Below are 12,789 nucleotides of genomic sequence, written 5' to 3'. Positions count from 1 at the left end.
CTGTTATTTTTGAGTGGGGGAGTTCTTTGGTTTCGGGGAGGGATGAGGAAAGAAAGGGTGTTGCTTCCTGCCATTTCCTATTACCCATTTCTCTCTTTTTTTAAATCTTGTGACTTTTCCTTTTTCTCATTTTTATTTGTTGGATCATCAGCTACAACTCCAAGGCTCTTTTTCCAACCCTCACCCCAGTGTGATGAGCTCAGCGGAGATGGAGGGTGACAGCTGGACACCTCCACAGGCCTCAGGTTGAGATCAGAGAGATAGCAGGAATTACTGGACAGAAGTTTAGTGGGAGGGGTGCCTGATAAGTTTCAGAACTGCCTTCCATTCATCCTTTTGATCGTCCTTTCCACCTTCAGCTTGTTTAGTTCTGCCAAGAGTCAGTAGAGGTCACTACAGCTTCATAGGTTCAGTTCCCAGTTGCAGAAGCACACTTTTATTTTAAAGGAGCTGGGGGGTGGGGGGTCAGACCTGCATAGCTTGCTAAAGATTTGAACCGCTGGACACTACAGCTTGACATGTATTCACTACCAGAGCTTCTCAGAGGCTGAGAGACCAGACAATTTTTGAGGCTATTATATTAAAAAATGTAATTCCAACAAGCATTTATTGAGTACATATTAAAAACACTGCTGTTGCCCTTGGAGATACAACAGTCACAAGTTAGTCACTGCTGTCATGGAGCTTACACTGTAGTGCAGGACACCAACAAAACACATATCAGAAAATAAAAGTAAAAAAACAAGGCATTGTATTACAGAGGGTGAGGGAGGGGGCTACACCAGATTGAAAGCCGAGAAAGACCTCCCCAAAGAGGGAATATTTAAGCTGAGACTTAACAAAAGGAAAAAGGTAAAAACATAGTTAGAAAAATTGAGGTTTATTCTTAATAAGTTCCCCTTTTTAACTCAGGGGGAAATGTAACATAGTCTAGGACCTGGACCAGTGCTTCTTAAATTTTTATTTAAATGGATCACCTGGGATTCTTGTTAAAATGCAGAGTCTAATTCAGTAAGTCAGAAGTGAAATCCTGAGATTTTGCACTTCCAACAAGCTCCCAGTCATGCCGATGCTGCTGGTCCTTGACTGTAACTCTACGATCACAAGATACGAACAGGACTTTTAAATTGAACCCCTGCCCTGAAATAGGTGATGTCTAAATGTGGGACACAAGTTTAAAATTGTATGATGAGCATCTTTTTTCAGTAGTGACAGTGTTTCCTTGTGGCTGTAAAAATAATATCAAAAGTTTACAATTCACTGCCATAGCCAAATGGCTCTCCCTCCTATCCTTGATAGGCCCTAATGAGGTGACTCGGATAAATGCCCTTTGGACGTCGTCATACCTGCCCTAACAGGTTGAAGGGAGATTCTGAAATGAAGCGAGGCTCCTAATCTCATAGGTGGGGATGCGTCTTGACAATTTTAGGAACACAGTACTGGGAAGGGGGAAACTAGTAGGCATACCAGCGGAGGGAGTGGGGGGGGGTACGGTTTATTTTTCTCAGTTTTCTTAGGTGCTAGAGAAGTGAGATTAATATGACATGGAAATCAGCCTCTTCTCTCCCGTTCCGTCTTTTTTAAACTTTCAAATCATTGACACAGAATTGCTAAAATGGGACCTGTTGCTCCCACACATCAGAGCTGCCCTGGACAAAAGCCAAAGTCACAGCTAGGGAAATTGTCTGCTTCCCACGGGAACGTAGACTTTGTTTCTATCCTCCCTGGGCCATTCCATCCTGAATATGCAAGGCTGGCACAGTCGGGGGCGATTCGTCTAGGAGCCTCCCCAGCGCAGCATCAACACCTCCCAGGGCGTTCCCTTCCGCCCTTGGCTCACCTCCCTCATCCGTGACACTCCGGGACATGACAGGGGGTGGGCTTGGCACCAGTTCCTTGTAGTACAGCGCGCCCCGAGAATGCAGCTCCCGCCTTTCTTCTGCCGTAGCTTCAGGGTTCCGCGGTTACAGCGTGCAGCGGGTCATGTGGGCCGAGTCCTTGATCTCCGGACAGTACAGCACTGGGGGGAAGGAGGAGGATTAGTGGCAGCGGAAGGGCGCAGCCGAACCGGCGTTCCGGGGCGCTCTCCCTCCACTGCCTACCCGCGCGGCCCCTCACCGTTGCTAGGCAGCGGGCGCCGCCACCTGCGCGCGGGTGCCAGCACCCGGGCCCAGGGCCGCAGGAGCTCACGCCATCGCGCGCTCCTAGGCCCCGCCCCCTTCTCTCCGTTTCCTAGTCATCGGCCTCTCGGCCGCATCACCGCTTTTCCGAACTGGACCACCCGCCCCATTAGATTCGTGCGCGGCCCGCTCTGTTGCCTCCAAGCGTGACCACAAGTCCGGGTTGACAGCGACTTCAGTGACCCTGCCGCGCGGGAGCAGGGTGGGCGTGCGACAGAAGGGGCACATGACGACGTGGCGCAGACTCACTGCGCGCGCGGCCGCCCCGCCGCCGTCGCCACGCGCCGCCAACTCGCGCAGACAGGCGGTGCAGAGCGTGTGGCCGCAGCGGGCGCGCCGTCCCGGGGAGGCGGCGGGGCTCGCGGTCCCCGAGGTTGAAGGGCCGGTAGCAGATGTTGCAGTCCAGCTCGCCCCGCTCCGGAAGAGACGGCACCCTCACCAGGAGCTGCATCGTGCCCGCCGCGGACTCGAGGGCGTCGCTAACGGAGCGGGCCTGTTCTGGGGCCCGCGCCGAGGCCTGTTGCCCCTTTTAATAGTGAGACCCCCGCCCCTCTTGAGGCGTCAAGCGGCGGTCAGGCCGCTCCCCGCGGCAGCACGCGTGGGGGCGGTGGAGGTGCGAGACCCCAAATGCCAGCCATGGCGAAGCGAGGGGAGCGGGCCAGGCGGTGCGAGGGCTGGGGAGGGGAAGTCGCGGCATGCCCCCCACACACACTCCGTCCATGGCTTCCTTTATCCCCCACGCAGAACCAGCGTTCCTTAATTCTACTGTGTGCAAATCCCCAGTTCCCTTCCTGGGCCCGGGCCCTCAGCCACTGGCACAGGGTTTCTCACACTCTTTCACAAACCACCCAAACGTACTTCGTAAGCCAGTGACACCGCCCATTCTGCCCAATCTTTAGTGGGCTTCTGGGCGTTTGAGCAGATGTTGCCCTCAATTTTCCTTGTTATATACGACCTCCCTGTGTTCTTGTAAGAGTGGCTTCCCAAATTTTATTCTCAAACTGCTTAACTCCCAGGTGAAATCTCAGCCTAAGGAGGGCCCTAGATTCCAGGACCACGGCCTTAGGAATGCTGGGAATCCTATCCTTACTGAGTAGCCGGGCCTGGACACCCACACACCATGATGGCTCCAGCAACGCAGCCCAGCCTGAGCTCTGACTCAGGGGTGTGACTTCTGCTACAGGTAAACAGGACACAGTACTCACAGCCCACATTCCCTCACGGTGCCACACCCATCCCCCAGCCGCAGCCTCACCCTCCTCTCCTGGACCTGCGGTCCAGATTCTGTTGTGGAGGTTCATAGCACGGACTCTAGAGCCTGCTTACCAGTTGTGACACTTTGAGCAAGTTACTTAACTTCTCTGGGACTTGGTTTCCTCATCTATAACATGTGGATGATAATAGGATTGAATCAGCTTATATACTGATTCTAAGGTGCTTAGAATGATACTTGGCACACAGTAAACACACCATATATTAGCTGTTGTTAGTAGCCTGTGACCCAGCCTATGTTGTGTTTACTTTAACTTCTTGGCACCCAACGTTTCCAACACCCATTTCTTTTCTTTTTTTTTTAAACCCTGTTGCTTTCACCTTAGTAACACCCACTCAACCTTCAGCTCTCCATGCAGCCTCACTGTGTGAAATACCCACTGTAGACTCTGGTAACACCACGTGCTTTCCTCTGGACTTTGGACAACCAAAGTTTGTGTGTGTTTGGGGGTTACTTGTTACTTCTTTGCCTTTCCCATCTGTAAACTTCACAATGGTTGTTCTGAGTCTGGTTTTGTTCACCACTGTGTCCCTGTGCTTTGCCATAGTAGGACTCAACAGATAAATACTTGTTAAATTAATGAACGAGGTGAGTGATAAATATGGTAAACAAGGGAATTCCCTGGCTGTCCAGTGGTTAGGACTCTTTCCCTGCCAGGGGGAACTAAAATCCTGCAAGCCATGCAGCACGGCCAAAAAATAATAATAATAATAAATTATATATATATATATATATATATCGTAAACGAGGTGTGACAATAAAGGAAGATTCCTTACAAGGGGTTTCTAACTGCCTCTGAAGGTAATTCTAAGAGGACTTTTTTAAATGTTTTGAGCAATGGGGTAGGCATCATTAAAATAAGTGCACAACCCTCCAAGGTAACTGTTTAAGGAGAGTACTATTTTGAATTTATAAATTCTTGTATGTTTGTTACAGAATAACTAACAATAGTCACACATTTTTGCCTCTTTGTTTCCTCCACAGTCTTCCAAAATGAGTGGGAGATGATAGGAGTGGATGTAAGTATTCATTAGTTGATGCCGTTGGCTGCTAATCCAGTAAATGGCATGCTGCTGACTTCTCTCTTTTGAAAATTGGTTTTATTCTGCTCTCCCAGCTTCGGGATCAAGGAAGGGTGAGGATGGGAAGAAGGGAGATGGTGAGGTTTCATATATATATATATATTTTTTTTCTTTTCTTTTTTTTTTTTTTGCAGTACACGGGCCTCTCACTGTTGTGGCCTCTCCCGTTGCGGAGCACAGGCTCTGGACACGCAGGCTCAGCGGCCATGGCTCAGGAGCCTAGCCGCTCCACGGCATGTGGGATCTTCCCGGACTGGGGCACGAACCTGCATCCCCTGCATTGGCAGGCGGACTCTCAACCACTGCGCCACCAGGGAAGCCCGGTGAGGTTATATTTTTTAAGGGAGGCAGAGCTCATCCTACCCTGCCTTGTGATCTTTAAAGGTTATAACTTTCCACCCACTTTGTGTCCCAGGGAAATCAGAGTTCTTTGGGGAAGAATAAGGGTAAGGCTCCGACATAATCCCATTTGCTTCTGCTTTTCCACCACTCTCACACCTGATCTTTGACTTGTTTTCTTTCTTTTCTTTATAATATTTCTTTTCCCTGTCTCTGTATCATTTCAACCATAGACCGGTTTTCATTTTACCTCTCCTTCCCCAAATCCCAAAGCCTCAACCTCAGAACAGCCCCTCCCCCTCAGCCACAGTAAAACCACCTAGATAGTTCATTGGCGTATGTGTGGGTATCAGGCAAGAGGGAAACAAGACGAATGGCTAATATAACTTTCAAAACAAAACAAGGGGGCTTCCCTGGTGGCGCAGTGGTTGAGAGCCCGCCTGCCGATGCAGGGGACACGGGTTCGTGCCACAACAGCGAGAGGCCCGCGTACCGCAAAAAAAAACCACAAAAAAACAAAACAAGGGTAAGAGTGAGCATCAGAGGGAGGAGCAACAAAGCTATGAAGTCAGGCCTGTGGGTTCTAAGGAAGAAAGCTGTGGCCTGGAGGATCAGGTGCCTGGGTCCTTGATGAGAGCAGTGACTAGGAGCATGACGCCTGGGTCACTAAGGTAAAGGAGCAGTGGAAAGGTAGTGCTGGACCTTTCTAACGGCAGGGTGCTAGAGGCCCAGATACGTGAGACTGAGATCCTAACCTCTCAGCCCCCAGCAATTTCAGACGCGGTAAGTGATGATCAAGCTGAGATTTTATTTACAGTTCCCTGGGAAGTCTTACACAAGAGGGGCCATCATTATTGCTTTAAGATTATTGCCAGGAGGAAGACTACAGTCCTCCACTCCCGGGTAGGAGTCCTGCTCAAGGATCAAAAGTTTATCCCCAGACCTTTTTATGTCAGCCCCATTTCTCTGCCGTGACCTAAAGGCTGTCACCTTTTCCTGCGAATTGCGGCCCAACCGTACTTTCCAAGGGCTTCCCTGGCCACTTGTGCCAGGACAGGCCATACATCGGCCGTCAGTTTTCCCTCGTCAGTGCTTTGTCACTGCACTCCCCACCCTACCCCTCTCTGACAAGAACAAAGTATCAACACTTTTTGTGGTTTTAAGCCCTCCTCCACCTCCTGGCTGAGGCAGGGTCCTAGTTTCCCAAAGATTATCATTTACTTCCTGCCAGGACCAGCCTGGCTTCCTTTGTAACGAATGTAAGAGCCCCATCTCCTTTGTCCCAGATGACATCAAAACTCACTTCATATTAGGTTGTTACCCCTTGATGACATTTCAAGGGCCACTTTTGAGGTACTCTGCATGGGTCTTGTATCTGCCTTTTTTTTCCCCCTGGGCCTCGGCGATTAGGGGAAGAGAGAAGGGAGCGAGGCCAAGTGGCAGAGAGGGGACAGCCCAGTAGCTCATGCCCAGGATTAGCAGGGAGGCCTAGGAGGACGCAATAGGGGGTGGCGGACTACTTTCCCTCTCAAGCCCCACTGCGGGAGGATATGGCTTTGTTCATGCTTTCGCTACTGTGCCCGGAACTCGTTAGTGGGCGGGGCCTCCCTGGCTCCGGCCGCTGCGTGGAGGGATCCGGAGCGGGAGGGAGGCGGGGGCGGGAAGCGGTCCTGGGAGGGTGCAGCGTCTCCGGTTTGGGTCCCTGCGCCCCCGACGGACTATTTCTTGAGATGCGGTTTGTGGCCCAGGAGCCCTTCTATCTCCATCACCGTCTGCGGGGTCAGCTGACTCAGCACCTGGAATTGAATGGGGTGGTGGAGAGGGCAGTGCATGCAGGGGTGCTGAACAAGGGAATGAGGTTCGAAAACCCGGGGAGCCGCACAGCGAAGCCAGGTGGCAGGGAAAGAGTCGCAGCTGTGCCCCTGCCTCACCGTCTCACCCTGGGACCTCTCATTTGCCAAGCGAGGACATTGTAGTGGGTGACCTCACAGGCCCATTCTGGGCTGGACAGCAAGGCCTTGCTTGAGTGCTGGGGCAGGGGACAGAGATGGGCTCTGGCTCTGACACACCCCCCCACTGCCCCCCCCACCCCTCCCCCCTCACCTGCAGGGCGCCCAGGTGTTCAATCAGCTGCTCTGCACTGGACACCCCCAGCAAGACCGAGCTGACACCCTCACTGCGGAGACACCACGCTGGGCCAGAGAAGGAAATAAAAAAGAACTGGTGGGAAACAGTGAGCACGCAGACTTCAGAGGTGTCTCCGAGGAAGAGGGTCCTCCCCAGAGACAAACCAGTCTGCGGTTTGGTAGCATCTCAGGAGGAGACAAGGCCTCTGCAGGGTCCAGGGCTGGCAGTGTCTCACCAATAGCAAGCTGCGCCACGGTGCAGCCCAGCTGGTGAGCGATGGGGAGAAGGTCCATGACTTTGGCTTGTTGCTTTTTGCCGTCCTCACTCTGCACTTTGTCTTTGTGCCACTGGTAGCCCTGGAGGCCAAGGAGAATCAGCAAAAGACGACTCCTCAGATAGCCCACTCCTGCCGTCCTGAGCCCCAGATCTCACCTTGATGTTGACCCTGCAGGTATCTGGGACTCGCCCATCATACTTGCTAGTGATGAGGCCACAGGCCAGAGGGGACCAGGTGACTGAGCCAACACCTAAGAGGAAGAGGATTGGATGTGGGAAAGGGATCTAGGTGATGGTGAGGCCGAGGGAAAGGTAGGGATGAGGGGACTTCGAACCAATCTTGTGGTAGAGCTCTGGCAGCTGCATCTCCACCTTCTCTCTCTGAAACAGATGGTGCTCAGCTTGTTCACACACTGGAGGAATCAGGTTGAACTGTCTGGCCATGGAGTAGGCCTCCTGGGTTGGGGTGGGGAAAAGATGGGGGTCAGAGCACTCCTTCCATTTTCTTCCACTCCCCCCCCCCTCCAGTAGAGTGGGGTTTGGAGTGGCCATGTGAAAAGTGGGAACAAGTTGTAGGACGGCGAGGTGGGTGGCATACTCACCATGATTTCTGCAGCCCCCCATCGGGATGTCCCCCAGTATAGGGCCAGGCCCTGGTTGATGACATAGGTCATGGCTCGCACAATCTCTAGGCACATAGGAGAGGGAGAGCCTCACTGTCAGACCCCTGGCATCCTGGGTTCCAGATTTGCAGACCTCTGCCTGCCCCACCAAGGCCCCACTCATCCCTGTGGAGTCAGAGAGGTTGGTATCTGCTTTTCACCTCCCTCCCTGTCCAAGTCCTGGGGTCTGAGCCTCTACTGTGGAGCTTGGGAGGCCTCCTGAGCAGGGGCTGGCTTCTGCTGAGGGTTTTAGAAGTGCTCAATTTTGAAGGGCTGTCAGGGTTGGGGTGCTGCTTTTACCCTCCATGGGACTGTTGGGGTCTGAGCGATTGGCGAAGATGATGTCCACATATCCCAGCTGGAGGCGTTCCAGGGATCCTCGCAAGCCTGGGGTAAAAGCATGGGGCGAGGAAGGTAAGCTCTTCAGCTTCAGTTTCCTAAGAATTTAGACCTTATCCTTTTGCCATGGCCACCTAAATCCCAGCTTCCCTATTCAAAGCCTCAGACTCGGAGCTTCAGAGAATGTTCCCAACTCCTCTGGCTTCCATACCCAGCCACCTCCAGTTCCCAGCCCCTAACTCTTACCCTCAATGATGTGTTTGCGGCTCAAGCCTCGCTCAGTTTCTGCCCTGTAGGAAAAGGTAAGTCAGAGATGAGGTGTGTCAAAGATAAGGGACCAGGGCTGGCCTGGAATCATGAGGAACTGGCATTTCAGGGGTCCTCACAGGCAGGATGCAGACCTGGGGAAGCAGGTGCAGGGACTGCTGTCCCCACCCCCATCCCATGCACCTTCACACAGTCTCTGCAGATCTCCCCAATTATTGTGAGGCAGCCACTTACTGTCCTCCCCCAAAAATCTTGGTGGTGATGACATAGCTTGATCTCCTGGAAAAAAGAGAAATGGTAGAACGGGCAAGAAAAGGATTTTTGGATGATCATGTCCCCAGCAACCTCCTGGCCCTCCCCACCCACCCAACATGTCTTACCTCCAACCTTTGCTCTTGAGGATGTTGCCTAGGGTTCTTTCAGCCCTGGAAGGAAGACAGTGTAGAAGCACTGACCCCTCCAAAGTGGATCAGTTTCTTTCCTTCCTCCCCACCTTTCCCTTCAACTAATTTCCTCTCCTGTAAAATGGAGCATAAACGAGGAGCCCATTGGGCTGTCAGCCCCATCCTAGACTAAGTAAGAGGGGCTCCCAATCTAGGGTTATAGTCGTATCATTTTCACTCATTCATTCAACAAATGTCAGCTGTGCATCACTGTGTACCAAGCTCTGTTCTGGGTGCTGAAGGGATAGAATAGGATGAGAGAAGAGGGACCAACTACAGTGGAGCCAGGGAGGACACTGCCTCGTCTGGTTCCAACCATTTGTATTGCTCTCCCCCTTCTTTTAGTCTTTGCAAAGTTCCACCCATCCTCCAAAATTTAGCTTGGTCCTCCAAAATTTAGCTTGGATTCTGCCTCATTCTAAGGAAAATGTTCTCTGATTGCTGTAGTCTATGGTCAGTCCTTGTCAGCTTCCATAGCTCTTATTGGCTACACAATTTTTTGACACTTAATCATGAGTTAATGTGTGACAAGTCTTAAGTTATGGTGGGCTCTTACTGAAGTGTTACTGTTATTTAATCTTTCGTATCTCCTTGTCTTTTGGTTGGTTTGTTTAACCACTTAGACTGTGAGCTTTTTGAGGGCATATTGATGTCATCCTTCAATCAGATACCTGCTCTGTGACAGGCTCTGCATAGGTACTTAGGTGACGTGGGAAAGAGCAAGACAAGTTCTGTGGAGGGAGGAGCCTCCCAGGTGAGCAGTGAATATGGCCTTGTAAACGAGTAATTGATGAACTCTGTGTCAGAGGGTAGTGTAAAGTGCTTTGGGAGCTGACGGGGATAGTGACCAACTTTGGGGAGTTGGGCAAAGGCTTCTTGGAAGAGCTGACATCTGGGACAAGTCTTAAAGATAAGCAGAAGAGTTTGCCAGAAGAAGAGGCAGGAGTAGTCATCCTAGGTTTTTACTATTTGCAGCGTGAAGCCATGTGTGCTGTGGTATAGTATGTTTGAAATTTATCTTTGTCATCCTCACATAGTTGCACATAAATGATGTGCAGGAAATAGTTGTTTGTTTTATTTCATTTTGACTGCACAGTATGCCCCATTGCCCTCAAAGCTGGAGAGAGACAGATGTTGGGACTACACTTCCCATAATGCTTTGGGGCCCCATTGGCTGAAAGGTTGGAACTTAGTGATGCAGAATTCCCAGGGTTCTTTAGGGGGGAAACCAAAAAGCCCTGATATTCTCTCAGCCTTCCCAGTTTAACTTAAGTCTTTCACCCCAGTCCTTACTTTCCCGCTGCATACACTTCGGTGGTGTCAAACAGGTTTACGCCATGCTCATAGGCTACTGTCAGCACATCCTCTGCTGTCTAGGATGGTGAGAGAAAAAGTTGAAGACCAGCAACCAGCCTCTCAGTTACCTTCCTTACGGCATTCTAGCCCATCAGACCTCAACCTTGGTTTCCACATTCACTCCCCTTTCCCCATCCTCCAACCTCAGGTCCACCGTTCCCCATGCTTGTTGTCCAAACCCCTATGCAAGTCCATTTCCCCCCTTTTTGGTTCTCTCATACCCCCTCACCCTGCTTCTAGGTCCCATCACTTATACCTCATCTGAGATCTGAGAACCAAATGTGACCCAGGTACCTGCAAGAGAGAAGCCAGGCAGGTGAGACCTGTGGGGGCAAGCCATGAAAGAACTCCCCTTCCCTTAATTCCTCTTCTTTCTAACTCACCTAGGCCAAGGCAGGATACCCGAAGACCAGACTTTCCTAGGTTCCTGCAGGACACAGAGGCAGAAGGAAGGGGTAGAGCCTCCATTAGGAACATAGATTATCAGCCTCCAGTTCGTCTCCTTCCTCTCAGTCCAAAGAAGCTAGACTCAGTGAGCCCACTGAATTGGGCAGTGCTATGGCCATAGCATAAGTGAACAAATAATGACTGTTCCTCTGGAGCCACTGTCCAGTGCCTCTGTTCCCTCCTATCACATTGAAGATGCGCTGCCTGCTTAGCGTTTCTGCTGGTGGGTCTTGTGTTTATTTGAGTCATCTCTGGGATGTGTAGAGTCGAGGGTGGGGGTTGGCTGGGAGGAATGCGACTGGCTAATTGTGATGAGTTTGTGAAAACAGATCATCAGAGAGTGCTGTGCTAAAGGGCAGACACTGGGGTGGAAGGGGTAAACCAAGCCAAGTTCAGGCACTCAGGCAGGCAAGGATCCTCGGATAGGCTAGGCAGGGGGGCCTCCAACAAAAGCAGGTAGGACACCTGGGTGGAGAGTATGAGAGGTAAGACCAGTTCCCCCTCTTCCCCTCTCTACTCCCTCTGCTCCTGTTGGCTTGTGAAGTCTGTCTTCAAACCAGGAGAGCCCCTCCTCCCAAGGACCCGCCACCCAGGCCGTCCAATCAGGGCCACCACATGGAGGGGATCAAATTCCTCAAGTGACAAAGCCAGGTCAGATCAGTGACCTCTGCTCACTCTCAAGCAGGAGCCCCTCCCCTCCCCCCTACTGGTAGTCCTGAGAGCCCAGCGGTTCTCTGAGATAAAGTCGGTTACATTTCCGTCCACCTTACCCACATGGCCCCTGTCCTTCAGCAGGGGGTTGAGAGATGTGGTCCATCCTTCCAAGGGCCCCACTTCCCTCCCCACCAAGAAGGGTTGCAGGAGACCTTGGGGCATGTGGGGGCAGTATCTGGGTCAGGCACACTGAGCAGGCCACCGTGAGAAGCCGTTTCCTTCCCCCACCTTCCCAGGACACGACCCAAGGACACTTCATCCCGGGGGGTGGGGGTGGGGGTGTGCAGCCTGGAGATCCGTGCATCCTTCGCCTTCCTGAGGGTAAGGAGGGAAGCTTAGGAGTATCCCCTGGGTCTGACAGGCCTAGTCAACCTTGGTAAACTTGATTTTCTACTAGTCGGGGGTATGGACGGAGAGCAAGAGAGGGCCCAAGTAAGGGAGTGCCAATGATGGGAAGAGGAGATGGAGTGAGCCGGGACCTTCTTAGCGAAGTTTGAGGGGGTTCTGGAAGCATCCCAGGAAGCCTCAGGGGTCAGGAAAGGGGAGCAGATGTGGCGGGCTGCCCGGCCACCCCCATACCTGTATTTCATGCCAGTGCCTCGGCCGGTGCTCTCTCGGAGGACCCCAGCGGGCGCTGGGGGTCGGGGGACCACTGCGGCCCGGGCCTTGGGGCCCGACCCTCCTCCCCCCCGGAGGATTCCCATGCCCCCCGCCGACCGGCCCGCCATTACCGCCCCCGGGGCCCGGCCGGGGTCCACACAGACGGTCCTCACTGCTCCGGCTGCGAAGGTTCTGCTCGGTACATGCGATAGACACCTGCATGCCGGCTGGCCAAGGCGAGGGAGGGGGCTCCGAGGGGGCGGGAGGAGGAGGGAACCGGGAAGCCCGAGGGGAGACACCCGGGGGTGTAGTGGCGCGAGCCCTAGAAGAGCGGGAAGGCTGAGGAGGTTGCGGCGGGAGCAGCCAGGCAGGATCCGGCTCGCGGGGGCGGGCTGCTGGAGGTCGCGGGGTTTGCGGCGGAGAGGAGAAACGCGGGGGGGCGCCACGAGTGGAGCGATTAGGATTCGGGGGTACTGGCGCAGGGAGGAGAGGGGGAAATGGACGAGGGTAAAGGTCGAGGGCTATCCTCGGAGGGTAGGAACTTAGGGACGGGGGGGGCGGAAGAGAGATGCCACCTCAGCCCGAACCGCAGCGGGACCCGATAGACTCCCAGCCGCGTCGGCTGCGGGCCCAGCTTATCAACATGCAGACACCGCCCCCTCATCTGCATAAAGACGCCCGCCT

At 52.9% G+C, this 12,789-nt stretch overlaps 2 protein-coding genes and 1 long non-coding RNA gene across 3 annotated transcripts; 1 reads left to right on the top strand and 2 right to left on the bottom strand.

Annotated features, from left to right (window-relative positions):
* Nucleotides 1–71: 71 nt before the first annotated feature.
* RNF227 (ring finger protein 227) lies at nucleotides 72–2,631 on the bottom strand. Its single transcript, XM_029210875.1, is given in 4 exon segments — nucleotides 72–2,020; nucleotides 2,119–2,239; nucleotides 2,241–2,517; nucleotides 2,519–2,631. Coding segments are annotated over 4 exon segments (567 nt in total). The 3' UTR covers nucleotides 72–1,964.
* Nucleotides 2,632–3,235: 604 nt separating this feature from the next.
* LOC114888642 lies at nucleotides 3,236–7,113 on the top strand. Its single transcript, XR_003791830.1, has 3 exons — nucleotides 3,236–3,363; nucleotides 4,438–4,472; nucleotides 6,984–7,113. It is a non-coding gene; the product is annotated as an uncharacterized LOC114888642 (long non-coding RNA).
* Nucleotides 5,663–12,702, bottom strand: KCNAB3 (potassium voltage-gated channel subfamily A regulatory beta subunit 3). The gene is given in 15 exon segments (XM_029210874.1): nucleotides 5,663–6,670; nucleotides 6,978–7,066; nucleotides 7,237–7,357; nucleotides 7,434–7,528; nucleotides 7,613–7,733; nucleotides 7,880–7,965; nucleotides 8,240–8,326; nucleotides 8,525–8,568; nucleotides 8,780–8,824; nucleotides 8,926–8,970; nucleotides 10,282–10,361; nucleotides 10,601–10,638; nucleotides 10,728–10,771; nucleotides 12,085–12,194; nucleotides 12,196–12,702. Coding segments are annotated over 15 exon segments (1,215 nt in total). The 5' UTR covers nucleotides 12,328–12,702; the 3' UTR covers nucleotides 5,663–6,592.
* Between the last annotated feature and the right edge of the window lie 87 nt (nucleotides 12,703–12,789).

The sequence above is a fragment of the Monodon monoceros genome, unplaced genomic scaffold, assembly GCF_005190385.1.
Source record: "Monodon monoceros isolate NGI ecotype Baffin Bay Population unplaced genomic scaffold, NGI_Narwhal_1 Super_Scaffold_9, whole genome shotgun sequence".
NCBI classification, from domain to species: domain Eukaryota; kingdom Metazoa; phylum Chordata; class Mammalia; order Artiodactyla; family Monodontidae; genus Monodon; species Monodon monoceros.
Note: the sequence above shows the minus strand (reverse complement) of the source record. Positions and strands in the feature narration are given on the sequence as shown.